We start from the raw sequence: 18,643 nt of genomic DNA, 5'->3' as shown, positions 1-18,643 counted from the left end.
CATACAAGGGTGATTGGATTGCCCAAGAAAGACCTGGAGAAATCAAAAGACTAGCTAAGAAAACACTGTTCAGGAGAGCATCCTGTGCTGCTCTTTAAAGTAAGAGCCAAAATCTGTACCCTAAGGTTAGAAAGAAAGGATGTTTGGAAATTGTAACATAGTAGAAAGAAAATCACACCCACCTGGAAGATCAGTGGAGACTGTCTGCCTTTTGGAAGTCAAATGTGCTCAAGACCTGGTGGAGGTTACTGCTGCAGCCGTGCAGGAAAAGGAGCTGCAGTGAGGGGAGGTGTGGGGTATCAGAGACGTTAACGGTAATAGACAGTGAGAAGATCAAGATTAAAGATAACTCTGGGTGGCAAAACATCTCTCACCACACCAGCACAAATTGGAAACTCTCCCAGACTGAACCCCTACACCACAGTGCACAAACTGGTAACAGTTTCTGTCTCTTACTCCATCCCCTTTTTCTACCCCAGTAGGAGTGGGCATAGACTCGATGTGATTAGATCACAAAAAGGGGACCGGGAAAGGCTTCCCAGAGCCCCAGCTTTGTAGGAGTGTTTCACAGCCATAACAGAAACACCCCAGCTGCCAGGCACCAAACTGTCATGGGTGTACAACTCATGATGGTGCTGTCTCTGGGCTGTGATGTGAAACCCTTGGAGGGGACTATCCCAGCTCACTGTAGGCAGTGGGAGCAGCCTTCGCTGTGACTTTTCCCCTCTCCTGCTTTCCTGGTGATACCATCGGTCACATACACAGCGCTGATTTGATTGATATGAGAAAAATAAAATCAATTGCTTTACCAAAAGAACAGTTCTCTTAAAATCTCGATATAATGAAAAAAAGGTTATTGGAAACCATTTTCTGAGAGAAAAACATAAATTTAGCTAACCTGATCAGTCAAAGCATCAGGCTGCACTATCTAGAAGCTGAAAATTGGTGTTAAAGAGCCAGACAGTTAGTCAGTCAGACAGATGGCAGTGTAGAAGATGTGGATTCACTGGGCTTTGGGTCTTTTTATCTTCACTTGTTGATGACTTTCTTGATGACTTGACTTTCAACTGAGTTCTGGATTGGCACAGAGCAGCACAGAGAACTAGCATCCTTAAATTAAAAAAAAAAATAATCTGCAATGTAAATGTAATTTAGGTGATGCTCCCCATCAATGCTTTTTATATATTCTGGCTAAGGAACAAAGGCTGTTTTTCATGCTGACTACTGCATGACTACTCTCTCCCATGCTAGAGCCCTTCTTGTTGCCCTTTCATCTATATTATGTTCACCACAACTACTGAAGATTACTGACCTCTACTTTTCAGGTAAGAGTTGAAGCTGGAGCAAAATTTAAAGCTATACCATCCACTGCAGTGTAACTCAAGCATGTTGCTTAAGTGGGTACATTAGGCTGTAGTCTTACAGAAGGATCAGAGCTGCAAAACATCATTTGATATGTGCACTGAGTAAACATCACACCATTTTTCAGCTGGCTGATTTGCTAATGTGGAATATATATCACTAAAATCGGTGGAAGCGAAGTACAGACTGCTGGAGCCAGGTAGCATCAATTGGATGACTTCACAGAGCTGCAACAAAATTAAAGGCATCCAACCAAAGGAATATTCACTGAACACACAGAGAGTTGCCAAACCTTCAGCTGAAGGTAGGCAAGTTTGGTTTTTATTGCTTCTGGGTTTCCACTGCTTTTCCTTTCATACTGCAATACCTGGCATCTACTCAATAGGTTAAAGCACAAGCATAGTCTTTGCAACTGCTGAACATGTGATGAGAATATGTAATATTTCATCCTGTACTAACTTTGTTCCATTTCCACTTTGTTTCCCCTTTCTTTGCTTCATGTGTGTCATCTTGATTTCTATCTTGTGACCTTGTTCATTTGTAGAAGGCTCCTCTATGTTCTTGATAGATTTTCTGATGTGGAAGTATCTTTCAACTGCAAAGCTCTCCCTTTGGATTACTTCTTTTTGTGGGGAGTTGTTTCTGATGTGTCATTGCATGGTGGTGTACAGAGAGATGTCATCTTTCTGAGAATTCAGAGTGACAGCAAACACACATATGAGCTAAATTTTTAATGTCTGATCACACTGCTCCTGATAGGCACTGAAAACAAGCTTAACTTCCAACACATATAGACCATGGATTGATATGAAGGCAACATGGTCTTTTGAAGAGCTGCAAAGGCTTCATGTTCGGGCATGTGCCAGAAAATCCATACTGATAGTTAAATTAACATTGATATCCCCATGAGAAATATCCCAGCTAAGTAAAATTCTGACTCAATGCTACAAGTGTTAGTTTTCCTAGCACCCTAAATAGTAACAGTGTTAGTATTCAGTTATACTTGTATTACAAAACCTATCATGGTTTTTGGAGTAATTTGAGTCTATCGACAAACACCATCCATAAAACAGTACTAAAACCAGAATTAAAGTGCATTTTTACTAACAAAGGTCATCATGTTCCTACCTAACTGCTAGTGGAGAAACTATATTACAATCTGTATATCCATTTCAAGCATAATACATCAACTGATGATATCAATGTGAGCTCCACAGTAGGAACAGAACCAGAGTATGCATTAGAGATTGCCACTTTTGATTAAGATTCTTTGAGTCGTCAGAAAGAAACATTTTGCTTTCTAACTGAATCTTTTACCATTTCAATAGTTTGAAATTTAATACCGGCTATTTCAAACTTGAGCTAGCCTGATGAAATATGAAACATGAATCAGTTTAAGAATTCAGAAGACCCTAAACTTATTGCAGACATGTCAATGCATTCAGCTGTACTAATCACCTCCAGCGCTTTTTGCTGAGCACTTGCAGTAAAACTGCTTTTTGTACAAATGAACTTCGTCTTTCAGACTGAGGTTTGTTCAAAATTACCTTCAACTGCATGTTGATTTCTTCTGCAGCTTTTTAGTACATTGGCTCCCCCTCCTGTTCATTTGGTGTAAGCAACAAACTGAACAAATGGTGCCAGTTACAGAAGTTTCTCAGCACTTACCATGATTGCTTTTTGAAAGCATGTGTTTGAGGCTCACAAGAAAAGACTATTTCTCAGGCATCCCTATGAAGGACACAATCCTTGTTCAATACATAAGAATACCTGGGTCCAAACCAGTGGTGTATACAAAATAATACAACACCACTGTGTGAAGCATAATTAAAAAAAAAAAATCCTTTCCAGTGAATTAAAAAAAAAAAAAAAAAGATTTTAAACAATGAAAAAGACAATGAAAAAAGGACTTTCAAATAAAGCCATTACCTGAAAACTTTAAAAAACAGTCCACAGAGTTAAGAGATGTGTAAATTAAAGAGTATGTTTGAATACTGAAGTGCAAGAAGCTGCCTGCAGTTCAACCAATACAAAAGAAGTATAAATTGTAACAGGTAAAATGAAGAGAAAGACCAGATGGGTAAAATAACCACTGACAATTTGTACATGTGAAGCAGAATTAAAATCAGTCACTATGGCACAAATCTGTGGAGTTGAAAATGTGGTACCTTTCCTTTAAAAATAGCACTGGGAAGAACTCTAGATCTAATAGGAATAGTAGGTAAACTGACAGAATAATTGGAAATAAAATGACAAGGTCCCATAAGAAACATGGTAAGATATGTAGAAACCTGATTTCCATTCCTCTCTGTTCTCCGAACAATGAATCAGCAGTAGAAGGAGAAATGGTACAAACGCTTTCAGGGAAAGGCTGGTTACAGTCAGTATAGGCACATTCCTGCAATGAAACCCAGGTGACAGCACCACGTTCTTGAGGCTACATGTAGGTGACACCAACAATATTTTTAAAATTCAGTGTATGTGGTGCATTTTTCCTACTTGTCTGGAAGTACTACACATCAGGGAATGCCTACATTGTCATGCTGCAGCTCACAGTAAAAAAATCCCGAGATATATTGCAGGTAAAAGCCACATAAAAACTTTCACCTGCTTTAGCTCTATTAAAAATTTAGAATTAAACAAGATCAATAAAACGCAATGTCATACAGATTAAGAACCATCAGACATCTTAAAAAGAAATTGTCACCAGACAGTCACGACTGAATGGGGACATGAGCAGTGAATTTCTGCAGATTATTGTAAGGGTCCGTCAGCAACTTGTGAGGGCTTATGACCAAAAGACCGGCAGCGTGGTAAGACAGGGAGAACAGTCTTACATACAAAAATATGTTTTAACACATGAAGAATGAGGAAGGGGAAGATGCATCTGGAGAGTGGGTGATTCTGCAAGGAACAAGGCAGGGGCTCACGTTGCCCGAGCAAGCTGCAGTGAACTGCGTTAATGAGATGTAAAACCAGCAGAGTAATGACTTCTGATCTCCACTGCCAGGTTCATTGTTATCCAAGACTGTTTAAAATAAATGCATAAACAACCTGGAAAGAACGCACCTTCTCCCCTGCTCCAAGGTATGTGTTTTGAACACTATGCTATAGTTAGCTCATTCTTCGCTCATTTTTTTTCTGGCTCTCCTTTTGCATAATGACACCTCCAACAGAGGTATAGAGCATCTTCTTCCCAGCACACGCGTTCAGTTTGGTGGTTAATGCAGCCTTCTGGAAATTTGGCGATGTGTATCTGTACCCTGTCACAGAAGCAAACATGTCATCCATGTCTCTTACCTCCTGTGAGACCTCTAACCAGAAACTACTTATTCAAAAGGTGACCATGATATTTTCTGTACTTCAGATCAAAACAACAATCCTGGAAAAAAACATGCAAGTACTTACGTGCAAGTTCTGAATCACGAGCAGATGGCGGTAACTACCTGGAGTCCTGACTCAGCCATTACAGCACTGGAAGGGGACAGGATTTCACACCTTTCCCCAGGGTTAACATTTTCTACTGCTAGTTCTGGGCTGCTCCCCTCCCAGAATAACCTGATTTTCAGGACACCAGCTTGAAACTGTTCAAATTGTCCTATATGCAGTAACACAGAGAATTCTATTGGCTTTGGCCCTGGAAGAGTTTTTAGGATGCGTTTTAGATAAAAGCAAATGATGAAGGTTACTAAAAAGGTAAATGTGTGCACTTTAATGGCCTTTGATATACATGAGAGACTAGAATATCTAATAGTTCTTAACTATTAGCTATTTAATTTCTGTTCTCCCCCATCAGAGAAGTACAATGTATCACATTTGTTTTGGATCACTGATACTGTATTTTATACCAAAAAAGGAGAGCATTATATAATCCCACACAAGACTAGGTCTATTAAAATGAACAGATCTTTAACTGAAGTGATTACCTACAATTGTATGGACAGCTATGAATGGAACTTTCCCAAATGTAGCTGTTTGTAGAGTGATCTGTTGACTTGTCAAAAAACACTTGAATTGTTAAGACCAAATAAAAAAGAGCTTCTGTATCACTAAATTTTACTGGGATGCATAAATGTCTGTAATTTTGAAAGTATCCTACCTGTTTCATTTTGGTTTTGAAAAGTCATACTGTGAAAAAGTGTACTTTTGAATTTTACCTTTTTTCCAGTCATTATTGACATTGACAATCTTCATGCATTTGCATAACTACAGGTGAAAATATTACAAGATCAGTTTTAAAGGCATACCCCATCAAATCTGTAAACTCATAGCCAAGAAGCATTTTTATGGGATGGTGCAATGTTTGGCAATGGTGCCTTGATTCCCTAATTGGGAACTGTAAAGGAAGTACAGAAATACCAAATGTCTAGACTGATAGCACTATCAGAAAGAAAAACACTAAACTTGCTACTTCATGAAACAAAAGGCAAACCCCACTCCTACTCTATAAAAATAGAAACCAAAGAACTAAAGCTTGATTCCACAACCAATCTGGACACCTTCCTCCCACCCTCCAATAAACCACCCAGGCACTCACAGTAACACTTATCTATGTTATAGTGATAATCTAACCTTCTTCCAATACTCTTACTTCACTGATCCACTAGTAGAAATACTACAGTACTGTGTTTGTCCAATGGTAAATGGCTGCTAGTCATCTACAACAACAAATCTTGGAAGCTGTTGCTGTCTAGGGCTGCATACATAGAGGCAAAGTAGAAACTTTAAAGGTCAGAAGGGTCTTTTCCCTAAAATGTAAACAAGGATGCATCCCCAGTCTAGAAGTTAAAAGTTCAATTTCCTCCATCTTCAGTGGTATGTGTAAGCTGCACTTGTCTTTGTACCAAGGCCTCTGAGGTACACAGACAGAACAAGCCAAGTGAAATTGCGTCCCCTGCTTACTTTGGACAAAGGATCACTCTGCTTTCTCCTGAACGAGTTTTTCTAATGATGGATAACTTTTTGTAAATTGTTGCCTGTGCAGAATTAAATGCTACCTTACTGCAAAATACTCTTCTCTACAGTCCACTTCTTCTCCAGCTCAGCTGGGGAAGAAGAGCAGCCTGGAGGTCACAAAGTTTTTTGTCACCTCATGAAAGTGCAGACAGAACACAGTGTCAACTCTCTCCATGCAATCCACTATAATAATTTCAGAAGACTACAGAGCTGGGTAAGGTTACACTCTGTATCTACTACTAGTCTATCAGGGTTTTGGCACAGTGAAAGCCAAGTCCTGCACAGTCATAAAGGTGCTATGATGAACATCACTTCTGAAAATTAGAACAGTCATTAACTACCACAACTTGAAGGCACCTCTTAACAAGCTTTTAGTAAAGAAGCTGCTGTTGCTTAACATTAAGTCTGCCCTTCCATTTGCAGGAAATAATGCTTGCACATTAGTTTGCAAAAAGTCACAAAACATATGGTACCAACCATTGAGACTTGTTAGTAACCGTAATTCTTTTCACTCATTAATTCTGAATAACAGGCCTTTGCAACTCAGTCATTAAGCACACTATTCTACCTGACATAACTCGAACTCAGCCAATCCCACAGCACAGCTACACCTTTGAATTTTCTCTCATCTTACTTGGGAAATACAGCAAAAGTGCTGTTAAAGAGAACACTGGTGGAGGAGCTTAGCTTTGCTAGTAGTTCTAGTCCAAAATACTTTCTAACTTCACCACACTTATAAGTATCTCTCAGACCAATTCCATCAGCATTTACTTTTTTCTATGCTGAGCTTTCGCTTGTCTCATTTCCTCGTGATGTAGAGCTGGACACACAACTTTTCTCTACATTCTCACTGTTTTTCACTTAATTTTAGACACATACAGCAAACAAGACTTTAATTTTTTTTAATTTGCAGTATTGATTGCTCCGAGTTATGCCTTACTGTTGGTACACAGTAAATACATTCATCTGAACAATTTGCTTAGTATGAAAAAAATGCAGTTAAAACATTAAAAATACCGCTTTACATTGTGCGAAACAGAACCTTCAGCAGTAATGACATTGGCTACAGGCAGGCACACAGGAAGACTGTTTCCTTTCAGTCTATGAGCACATTCATTCCTGCACCCCTTCAGCTGAAATTGCCTGCAACAGTAGATTTTAGGTAAATGTTTCTGCTGAATTAAGAAGATTTAATAACTCTCCGCCTGGTCTTTAGCACTTGTATTTGCAGAAGAGGATATTGTTCTGTTCTATTCATTACACTAAGAATGGCTGGTTTTGGAAGATTTACTGAACAAAGGGTTTAAGCAACATTTAAAAAACTGAAGATGTTTCTGAAGGGGAGTTATACTCTATTGGTGCATGCAGCTGTCAAAGTTTGGATAAATTAGGTAACATGCTTCCCCTAGATAAAAGAGAAGTGGCTGGGCACAACTGCCATTTCACAAAGAGAATTTAAGTCAGATGAAATGCATTCTTATCGCAAGCTTTAGACAGATTAATATATACCACAACACCTAGCACTGATTAAATTTAGAAAAATATTATCTTGGGTGTTTTGGTTTTTTTAGCCTTTGTTGTTTTGGGTAATTTTTTTTTTTTAAAGTCTTTAAGGTAGCAGAAGATGTACGGTAAAAGATGCCAAAAACCACCCTGCTTTTTAATCTGGAAGAGTTGGGCTGTCAAAGCTATTATGCTGCTGACAATTACGCATTTGATTACTTATAGATTATTTTTTTTTTTAAACAATGAAGAGGCCGGAAATGTTTTGGGTTTTTGTTGTTTTTTTTTTTTTTTTTAATTCTATGATGAAGAATGACTGAACATTATAGTCATTTAAATCAACCCAATTACATAGTTTCCATTAAGTTAATGGCTGCCAAACAAGCGTGTACTCCAGTGACCCACCGTGAGCAACATTATCGGATGGGTGAGACAGATTTTAAGGTTAGACACAGTACATGTAAAAATAGAAAGTTTAAAAACCAATCTCATCACAGATATTTCCATTGCCATCTCCTTTGTGAAATAAATAAGGCAGCAGATAACTTTTACTTTGAAGTGGCATCTTTGAGGTATGCTATTAAGTCTGCTCTCTCAGACTTCTTCTTAATACCCGCAAAAATCATCTTTGTTCCTGGGATATACTTCTTTGGATTTTCCAAATACTCCATCAGAGTATCCTCACCCCAGGTGATACCTAGAGAGAAGAAAAAAAAGATAGTGTCTTCAAAATAACAAACACATTTATACTCTTGTCCTCCACATTATTTTACTTTTTGGCAGATTTCAGTACTTCCTAGAACTATCACTGAGAAGCAAGTATTTTTGTCCCTAGTAACTCATAAGAACAGCTTTAAGTTTACCTTTATTCTTATTCGCATCCGTGTAAGAGAAGCCCTCAGCCTGTCCAGTCTTGCGTCCAAATAGGCCATTCAGGTTGGGTCCAGTCTTGTGCTTGCCTCCCTTTTCAACTGTATGGCACTGGGAACATTTCTGGACAAAGATCTTCCTGCCCTTCTCGATATCTCCCATTTTCAGTACTAGACCAAGAACACACACAGAGGTCAGTATCGCAATTTCAAGGTCACCTACTCAACAGAAACTCTGAAAGCACCCTGTTGGTTTACAAAACGGTATATATGGCCTGTCGGTCTAATATTTCTCCAGCACACTTTCTATCTACAAGCTATAGCTCCTGGGTTTGAAAATTAGCATAGAATCATTAGACTACACAAAAGGTATCACGGTGATAAACATGTTTGAAGAGCAGGAAAAAAAAAAAAATCTCCCCCCGGGCAAGGTAACTGCCCCACAGCATTTAAACAGTACGGAGATAACTTTTGAAGAGTAAATTGAGCACGACTTCCACATACAGCTTGTACATCTGTAACGGGAAAGCTTCCCGGTCGCGAATAACTTTGTGCAGAGGGACAGGACCGTTGGCATGTTTCTCCACTTCAGCCGGAGAAGCCCACCTGCACGCCACCTTGGAAGGAGCCGAGGGCAGCAGGCACGGAGCCGGCCCGCCCCCCTCTCGCCACGAGCCGGGATGCCGCCCGAGCAGCCGCCAGCAGCGACGCGGTTTCCACGAGGTGCGGCGAGAGCACCCAAGGGCAGCCGCACCTCGCGGCTCCGGCTCTACCTCCGCGGAGGCTGACCTTGAGGCGAGGAGCCGGCTGCCGGCGCGGGGGGGGCCCTCCAGGCAAGCGGGGGGTAGGGTGAGGGCAGGACCCCCCGGGCGGCGGCTGGCCCGCGGTGGGGCCACTAGGCCCCGCGGTGACCTTCCGCCGCACCCCGGCCGCCTCCTTAGGCCGCGGCCCCGGGCTCTTCCGCCCCGGCCCACGGAGGCGGGAATCGCGCCCTCAGGACAGACGAAGGCGCCTCCCGCCCTCCCTCCCTCCCTCCCCTCCACGTCCCTCACTCCCTCCCGCCCGGCTGCCTCGCTGCCCCTCTCCGGACTAACGGTCCCGCCAGGCCCGAGCCCAGGCCCGGCCGCGCGCGCGGCTACGCCGCCGGCTGCTGCCCGCACCTGCCTGGCCGGCCGCCCCGCTGACGCTGCGCCCACGGCGGTGACCACAAACCCGGTAACTCGCGCACCGTCCGGCGTCTGAGCCCAAGGACACGCCGTACTCCGCGCTATGTAAGCCGGTGTTGCCGCAACCAAGCCGCGCCGGCGCTCGGCCCGCCTCTCCCGGCGTAACGACCAATCAAGCGCCGGGCTGTACCCTCTGATTGGTTACGGCGCCTGTCCGCCAAGCTGGACGTCACGGCGCTGGAGGCTAGCGGGGTCGGTTGCGACCGGCGGGTCTCCGGGCTTCCTCCCCTTCCCCCTCCCCCTCCCTGTCCCTGCGGAATGGCGTCAGACGTAACTCTGGTACGTAAGGAGCGACGGGGCGCGCGGGAGCGGGGCGGGTTCCGGGCGCATGCGCACAGCGGAAGGCGAAGCAAAGGTCGCGCGGAGCCCCGAGCGGGCAGCGACCTCAGCGGGCGGTTGGGGCAGTGGGCGGAGCCTGGGCCGTGACCGTGACCGTGACGTAGCCGGGAGGCCGCCGCCCCCCGCCCCTCCCCTCCCGGCGCTGTTGGCGGCCGTTGCCGCCGGCGCTTTCTGGCGCCTTCCAGAGGCGAGGCGAGGGGGCCGTCAGGCGGCCGGGGCTTCTCGTGAGGTGAAGCTGAGCACAGGGCGGCGCCTCGCCGTGCGTGTCGTTGAGTTTTAAAAGCTTCTTCGAGGGAGCCTAGTGAAAAAAGTGGCGGAAGCGTCGCGGGTAGCAAAAGCGAGGCTACAACCCTCCCGACTTGAGAAGCCGGTGTGCCGCCACACGGAGCTGGAGGGGGAGCGGGTGGGCGGTTGGGCCCTGCGCCTCGTGTGGGATGCTGAGACCATACAGTTGTGAAGAAGAGGAGAGTATAACGGAAGGGGCCACCACAAGAAAAGAAGAAGATGCCCCAGGCGTCTTCCCAGCAGGCTGGGCAGCGTTGTGGTGCTCAAAGAGGATGTGTCGATACCCATGCATTGTGGACCTCTAAACAGAATTTGCGTGATGCGTTTCGGGCACGGCTGCCATCTCACTCTCCTTGGCAAGGAGGAAGAAGAGCTGTTAAGCCTAGCGTAATAATGTCCAGTGATCCGAAGGCAGTGATCACAAGAGGTGAACTGTTTGCCTTAACTAGGGACGTTAAAACTGAGAATTTCCGCCTCTCTGGCATTTGAAAAACTTTTTTTTCTGTGTGTGCTTTTATGCTATGCTGGAACTGGTGTAGGTGTGTTCCTGTAATTGCCCTGGGGAGCAGTGCTCATCTGAAGGCAAGAGGGAACGAGGACAGGGTAAAAATACATCAGAAGTTCCTCTGATGGCAGAACTTTGCAGACAGTTTGTAAGAATATTCAGCAAATTATCACTTCCTGGTGTAGAGAGAGTGCATTGTTTTCCAATGCTTGTGGTGTCTAGAGCATGAGACACATGTTTGTGCAGCTTCTAACATTTCATCACAAGGTATATACAAAATATTAATATGCTCCTAAACTTTCACAATTAACGCTGTAATCTTCTTGGCAGTACACTTACTACAATAAAACTAATTTGCTTATGATATGGAGCTAAATTCATGTACTTCATGGGGAGGGAGGTAACATACGTGCAATGGAACCACTTTAAATTGGCATCTTGACTTCTCCTGTTGTTGCTGAAGTCAAATCTCAAATCATGTCAGACTGCCAGAGTTATGAGGTTGACTGGAAAGATACCCATTTAAAAACTAAAGGTGTTCTCTGTTTCTTTTATTTGCCATTTGGTTTTGAACTATCATGGTGCACTTCACTCATGTTTTTAGACTTTTTACCATGATTTTAGGGACTGCAATTTTATTTAGTAAGGCTTCTGTGTCTTATATGATTCCAGGAGCCAGGTGTATGTAACAATATCACAAGACTTGTGATAAGACCTCTGGTCGCTCTTACCTTTAAAAGAGGAAGGAGCTGAAAGTACCTTTTAAGCTGCTTTAAGAAATTACAGTAGTGTAAATTCTTAAGCTTCTTTAAGCAGTTGATGTGGACTGATGCCCACTGACATCCATTCAGAGGTTCTCCCCTTCTTCACAGAATGCAGACTTCAAGCATCTGTAACTCTTAATTTCTGTTGGGTTTTGCCTTCTAAATATGTATGCTCCTTACTGAGCATTGCATGTTGAGCTTCACAGTTAACCCTTCTGATGCATGTAGAGGGACATTGTAGCAATGTTACTTTAATTTTTCTCCAGGAAGCTGTTTTTGAAAACTGTGCCTTCGTTCAAGAGAGTTGAATCGTTTTTTGTTAAACTTTGAAATAAGAAAATGGTGCTCTCAGGGACAATTCTGAACATGTGAGGTTTTCAGCGCTAATGATTAGCGTACTAAAAATCAGTCTCTAAAATGAACTCTTGTCTTCTTTGCCTTACATCTGACCATGCAGATGTCTGCTGTGTGAGTGACTGCCAGCAGTCATGATGTATACCCTTTCATGAAGGTGTAAATGATAGAAACAGAGTATTTGTGGGTTTGCATACTGTGTTGTTAGTGGAAGCAGAGGTTCTGCCTAATATGAAAATATACGAGTTTAGAGGATGTGTTTTCACCAGTAAGAGGAGGTATCTTGAATGGAGAGGACTTGACTTATTTGTTTAAGCCCATTTGGGTGTTTCTAAGTGTGAATTTGGAGCAACACAGTGGTAAGAACTAGTCTGGAAGTAAAGTAGAAGGTGCAGGAAGGGGGATTGTTTGAGGTGCCCAGTGTTTTACTTCTAGAAACATTCTACGGTAGGACAGACCAATAGTGAAATTTTACCCTTCTCTGCTAAATATAGCACCTGTAGTGTATGTTATGTGTGAATCCCCAACGTGTTGTATGACTTCCTCTGTAAGACAGAATATGTTGTGGGACTTCCAGAGGCAATGCTGAAGACAAAGTCAGGGCTTTTCTGGCTTTGTGGGTTTGAATTGCTGGAGTAAACTAAAATTACTCAGGGTGCATTTTCAATGCATTATTACTTTCCTACATGTATTGGCATTCATTATACTGTTTGCCTTGGTGTGGTTTGCCTAGAAGGTTTGTATTTTAGTCTTTCAGTTATTCACTGTGGTTACACCTGAAATACCTTTGTCTTTTTACTACCTCAGACCATTACACATGGGAACGATAGTTATTTTGCAATCAGAATTATTGCTGTGTAATTCTGTCCTAAAGGAAGGAAGGAAAAGTAAACCAAATGTGTGAAGTCGAATACTAAAGGAAACATGGCAAAAGAGCCAGTCAGTTCTCTTTAAGAGGTACACTGCAGATAAAAGAAGAAAGGTGGCCTTATGGGCCTAGACTTAGGAACTTAGGAGAACATGGATTTTTTTTCTCAGTTCTGTGGTAAACTTCTTGTTTGGTCTTTGACAAATACTTTAGAACCCATTTCTGGTGTTGGAATCATCAGGGGTTAGGTGCTGGAGTACCTTGGCCTCTTTTCATCCTCTTCCTGTGTGGAAGTGGGCCAAGCCTGAGCTGCTGCTACTTATCAGCTAACTGTGCCAGTGTTGGTTAGTCCGTGATTTGTGCTGCAGTCACGGTGGTGTGAGGTGGTTTTAACAAATTACCCGAGTCATAAATCTACACTGATGTTTTAGTTGTTGCTTAGCAGTGTTTATACTAAGTTAAGGACTTTTCAGCTTCTCATACTGCTCTGCCAGCAAAGGCTGAGAGTGCACAAGAAACTGGGAGGGGACACAGCCAGGACAGCTGACCCAAATGAGCCAAAGAGGTATTCCATACCATATGACATCATGCCCAGTATATAAACTGGGGAAGTTGGCCAGGGGACACCCCAGCTTGGGTATTGGCTGGGCGTTGGTCAGTGGGTGGTGAGCAACTGCATTGTGCATAGCTTGTTTTGTATATTGTTGTTATTGTTATTGTTGTTATTGTTGTTTCCCCTTCCTTTTCTGTCCTATTAAACTGTCTTTATCTCAACCCACGAGTTTTATGTTTTGTTTTTTTTATTCTCTCCCCCATCCCACTGCGGCGGGGAAGTGGGTGAGCAGCTGTGTGGTGCTTAGTTGTCAGCTGGGGTTAAACCATGGCACTTTGCCTTTAAGATTGTTCAGGAGAAAGGTGTATCTCTCTCATGTTGATAAATCAGGCTTTGAAAAAACTATAAAGAGTGATTCTGGACGGGATTGAAAAATTCTTGATGTTACGATCCTTCAAAAATATTCTGCAGTGGCAAACATGCTTTAGGGTTACTTTTCAACACTGTTATGGTGCAAGTCCTGTCATTTGGAATATACTGATGGCTTTATGTTTATTATGTCTTTTACAGGGCATTTGGATGGAAGACAAGAACCTGTTCACCCAAACAGGTGAGGAACAAAGATGGAAAATATTATAGACTGAAGAATGAATAAAAATCCCTGATGAATGGCGTGCCTCTAATCTTTCCTGCTTGCTGTGTTTTCTAAGACAGAGAGGGCAAATGTGCTACTGCTTGGAACAGCTGGAAAGGCAGAGTCTCTGAGATGCTGCAGTTGCTAAGGGTCACTACATATTAGGCTCCTTCTTAAGACAAAGCTAAATCTGTGCATAGCATCTACTTTTGTGTAACATTTTTATCAAACAAGTCTTGGTTTTATTTTAAGTTCTGTTTATAGTAATTTCTTGTGGCAGGGTATTTATGCTTTGTGCAGTTGTCTCAGACAACATTGTGATTTTTATTTTTTTAAAAATGACAAGTCTTATGTTGACTTGAATATCTGGATTGCACTCAATGGATATTTTCCATTATTGAAAAGATAAAAGCTAGTCTCAAAAAGAACTGCTGCTGTATTTTCACATGCCTATGTTATAAAATATTTGGGAGCGGGACATAGAAATATTTTCTGGACCCCAGGGTGCAGAGTGGCATTTGAAGGATTTGATCTTAGCAGATGAAGGCAGAACTTAGAGTTCTTTCCGTATCTGCTGTTCCTGTGGTTTTGGAGAGTGAGTTTTGTAGGGCTGTGGTTGCAACTGCTTGGCACTAGGGGAGATAAGGGATATTCTACTATGAGAGGTTTCAGGTGAACAGAGAGGCTGAGAATTTCCTGGCCAGGATGTTGTTGGACTCCAGTTAGGCGCAGTGTGGGACAATGCTGCTCACCATTGCAGTAAGCTATCAAAAAAGTGACAGGTAACACAGGCAGAGAGACACCAGCCAATCCAGCCAGAGTGCGAAGCAGAGCGGGCAGCTGGAAGACTGTCAAAATATTTCATAGCTGAATCAATTGCACAACCATTATCATGCCATGACTTGCTGAGTCATAAATTTACTGCTGAGTTTAACAGGTGTGAAAATACCAAAGTAATTTGTCCATTCTTTGGTGCTGTGGATTTATGTCACAGGCATGGAGATTTATTTGGTAGCCATTTATTTTATGATGAAGTGTCCCCTAGGCTACTGTAGGTAGAGGTCTCTGTCATTCCCAGCATCTGGCCTGTGGGGAGCTGGGTAGATTAAGAAGGTCCAGGGTTCAGAGTCATTCTTTGTCAACTTAAAACAGACACAGACCTCCAGCTGAGAACATTGACTCAATGCCTGTCTTTTCTACGTTGAGATACTGGACTGCCCCGCTCAAGTATTTGTTCTAGTAGCTGCTTGTAGACTGGTAGATGTCTAGTTATCTGTAGACTCACAGAAGAATATAATGAGGCCTTGGACCTCTGTATAAGATAGAGAGAAGTGTGGGATACAGCTTCTCTGTAATCAGTTCATGGTTTGATGCAAGTAACAAGGGGCATCTTGTTCGGATGAGTATAGAGGAGTAGGGAGTACAAAACATAAATGCATAAAGTGAGGTAATTTGCAATGTAGCATGGAATAGCAAGAAAGGACTTCCAAATGCAAGAGTTGTCCTAGTTGACTGCATCAGCTTCTGTTTTACTATCAGAAAACTCATTCTGAATCCTTATAAACCAGTTCCTATAGTAAAAGTAGGCTAAAAAGATAGGTGATTCAAGATAGTAATTTTTAAAAAGAACATTTTTGGACTCAAGGCCAAAGTTAATTAAGTTAACTCCCAAGGACATTCACATTTGAAAGATTCAGGACCTAGCAATTTGTCAGAAGTTCAGCTTTTCTTAAAAACATAGTTTTGTTGCTTTTGGAAAAGAACTTAGGGGCTCAAGAATTGAAAGACAAATAAAAGGGTATCCTTTTATTAAGTCCATTATATTTTTAACTTTAAAGCTAGTCTCATGCTATTGTGGTGTCTTCCACAGTTTACTGCAAAGCTTAAAATAATAGATGTATAATAAACGTCTTGAGCATTGTCTGAGAGTCTGATTCCATCTGACAAAAAAAACATGGTACAAACCCAGTAATTTCTACTGGCTTCAATTTCTGTTTTTAGGTGGCAAGTAATTGGTCAAAGCTACAACACTTTCAATTTTTTAAAAAATTATTTTACTTTCCGATGAATCAAACAGTTGGAAGAATTTCAGCCATATCCTGTTTGGAGGGGATGACAATTGCCAACGTTGATAATACATTTGCTTTGTGTATCTGTGGGAGCCAAAGATTACTGTCCTCTCATTTACATGATCAGTTGGAACATTATCTTCTGAATAATCCAAGCTATAGAGTAAGAAGTACTTCTGCAGTAGTTTAAATGAAGATATTGTCAAATGAGTCTCCAAAGCATCAACTTAGCCCTGAGAAAAGCTCCAAATTAAGACTCCTTTTGTAAGGAGATTTGTATGTTTGGGTCTCCTTATGTAATGACGATATGCTAATCTAATGTAGTCTAGTAAAGCCTACACAGTTCTTGTATTTAAGCTATAGGCCAGACAGGAGGACCTTTCATGAAATAAGAGCAATAGCATGGCCCCACGATTCAGATGAGAGTCTTAAAAAATAAAAGCTTTGCTTACCTTAGGATTTTCAAAGCAGAAACCATTTATAACATAAGTAGAAATAAGGCCATAAACTGGCAAATTTAGCTGTGTTCTCCCATAGAAATAAAACTAGTGTGCTATGGCAGGCTTAATGCTTTTAAGTGTATACCCAGTTCTCTGCAGATCTAGGAGGGCTCTATAGCAGCAGGAGGAACTGTTGAACGTGAAGCCTGACGAAGTTACGAGACAACATGTTCATGCTTCATAGATCTACAGGCTGTGTTCTTCACTGAGATGAAATCACTGCTGTGGGTGGTAGCACCCATGGAATGTTTCTGTCAGTGGGAGAGGTGGGATTCCTCCCTGCGGAGATCTTAGGCTAGTTTTGCTGCCTGTTGTGTCAAGTTTTCAAGACTTTTGTAACCAAGTAATTGCCTGGCTGGTAGTTTTAGAATCTGGTTTTAATATCCCAGCTTCATTGTCGTCTTGTTTTCACATATGACTTCAGAACGTGTCAAGTGTTATATTGGAGCAGATTAGTGGTTTAGCACAGTTTCTGGCAATGATCAATGCTGGATGCTTTGTGGACACTAAAAACTGCCCAGGACAAGCAGGAAGTCTCAGAGCACTGAGAACACTTAGTCCAAACTACTAGCATTGCAGATGTTTTTCTTATGCTCCTAGGATATGTCTCTAAGACTTTTTTTAAAATCATATTCTTTGCCTTCATCATATTCCGAGAAGAAAACTAAACAATTAGAGTGTACTTGCTAAGTTTCTTTTTTTGTGTGATGAATTTGACCAAACAAAAAGTCCCAGAGCTTTTTCATTCAGGGGCTTACAGATACATGATACCAATGAATTATGAAACTTTTTTGTAGTAAATGTGTTATGTACTCATTGCTAAGTTGTAGCTTGTAGTTTGGGGGTTTTGTTTTGTTGGGGATTTTTTTGTTTATGTGGTCGTTTTTGTTTGTTTGGGTTGGGTTGGGTTTTTTTTTCCAGAAAGAGCAAGTTCAGTTTTCATGTATCTTTCTTGGGGCATAACTAATCCTGGTTTTAATAATTGTTGCTCTTTTCCAGACTTTTTTGCAAATATGCTGAACAAAACTAAATGCAAGATACACAAGGATTATGAAATAACATAATATTCTGTCTTCTCTGTAGTTAACATTAATCTCTCCTGAATGGTGCTAGAGGCAAAGCAAAAGGCAGGAGTCTGCACTTATTTTGAAATCGTTCCTCCAGGAGGTAACAACTATTTTAAAACCCATTTGTGCCTGAGTTGTCTTCAACAGTTCTTTGCAGTACATTTCTTCACACTTTGCCTTTAAATTAAATTTCATCCGTTATTATGCTGCTCAGTTACGTTTGTACTAAGTCCTTTAGATACTCTCCTGTACTCTTCTTGTGTCCTAATAAATGCATTCATCATCTCTGTTTTAAGAACCAAAAGTCTGATTGTTTCTGAGATGTGTAAAGGTGGGATAGAAAGTGAGTATCTTCTAATGGAAAGTAAGCTCTCTGACTCCTGTCATATCATTTTCTTTATATCCTTTCGGTAGCCACTGAGCCCTTTGTACTCTGAATACTTGCACAGAAAATAGTGCACTGCTGGGGGGGGCACTGTGTCCTGACTGGCCTCCTGAAGATGTCACACATGAATAAAGTAATCAGGGATTTATGTTTCTGCCATGATTCTTTCCTAGTATCTCTTCCTGTAAAGGAAAGTCCAGTGGATAATGGCTAGCTGGAAGCATGGTTCTGTTTGAACTGTATATTCAGTGTGTGATCCTGGCAGTCTCCTGAAGTCCAGTGATTTGCTTGAAGGGAGAGGGGAATCTATCTGAGCTCTTAATGGGACAATTTAGAAGATGACAATGAAAAAACTCTCAGTGAAAAATACAATGGCATTTTGCTCCCTCTTCAGGTCCTCTCTG

At 41.9% G+C, this 18,643-nt stretch overlaps 1 protein-coding gene and 1 long non-coding RNA gene across 4 annotated transcripts; one reads left to right on the top strand and one right to left on the bottom strand.

Moving 5' to 3' along the window:
* Positions 1 to 7,204: 7,204 nt before the first annotated feature.
* On the bottom strand, positions 7,205 to 10,103 carry CYCS (cytochrome c, somatic). Of its 3 annotated transcripts, none has more exons than XM_069773016.1 (3): positions 9,851 to 10,103; positions 8,685 to 8,861; positions 7,205 to 8,518 (listed from the first exon to the last, which is right to left on the bottom strand). In XM_069773016.1, exons 2-3 carry the CDS (start codon positions 8,851 to 8,853, stop codon positions 8,370 to 8,372), a joined length of 318 nt encoding a protein of 105 aa, XP_069629117.1. In that variant the 5' UTR covers positions 8,854 to 8,861; positions 9,851 to 10,103; the 3' UTR covers positions 7,205 to 8,369. The 3 variants fall into 3 exon arrangements, with proteins under 3 accessions (XP_069629117.1, XP_069629126.1, XP_069629135.1); XM_069773025.1 differs by having other exon boundaries at positions 9,855 to 10,020; XM_069773034.1 differs by lacking the exon at positions 9,851 to 10,103 and adding an exon at positions 9,480 to 9,611.
* A 115-nt stretch (positions 10,104 to 10,218) lies between these two features.
* On the top strand, positions 10,219 to 18,152 carry LOC138682392 (uncharacterized). The gene is made up of 3 exons (XR_011322497.1): positions 10,219 to 11,312; positions 14,155 to 14,194; positions 17,787 to 18,152. It is a non-coding gene; the product is annotated as an uncharacterized lncRNA (long non-coding RNA).
* The last annotated feature ends 491 nt before the right edge of the window (positions 18,153 to 18,643 follow it).

The sequence above is a fragment of the Haliaeetus albicilla genome, chromosome 2, assembly GCF_947461875.1.
Source record: "Haliaeetus albicilla chromosome 2, bHalAlb1.1, whole genome shotgun sequence".
In the NCBI taxonomy this organism is placed as follows: Eukaryota; Metazoa; Chordata; class Aves; order Accipitriformes; family Accipitridae; genus Haliaeetus; species Haliaeetus albicilla.
This window is presented reverse-complemented; position numbering and strand designations above follow the sequence as displayed.

Coding starts and splice junctions, on each gene's coding strand:
- CYCS (XM_069773016.1), bottom strand. CDS start 8,853: ATGGGAGATATCGAGAAGGGCAGGAAGATCTTTGTCCAGAAATGTTCC. Junction 8,519..8,684: donor GGATGCGAATAAGAATAAAG/GTAAACTTAAAG, acceptor TCTTCTCTCTAG/GTATCACCTGGGGTGAGGAT.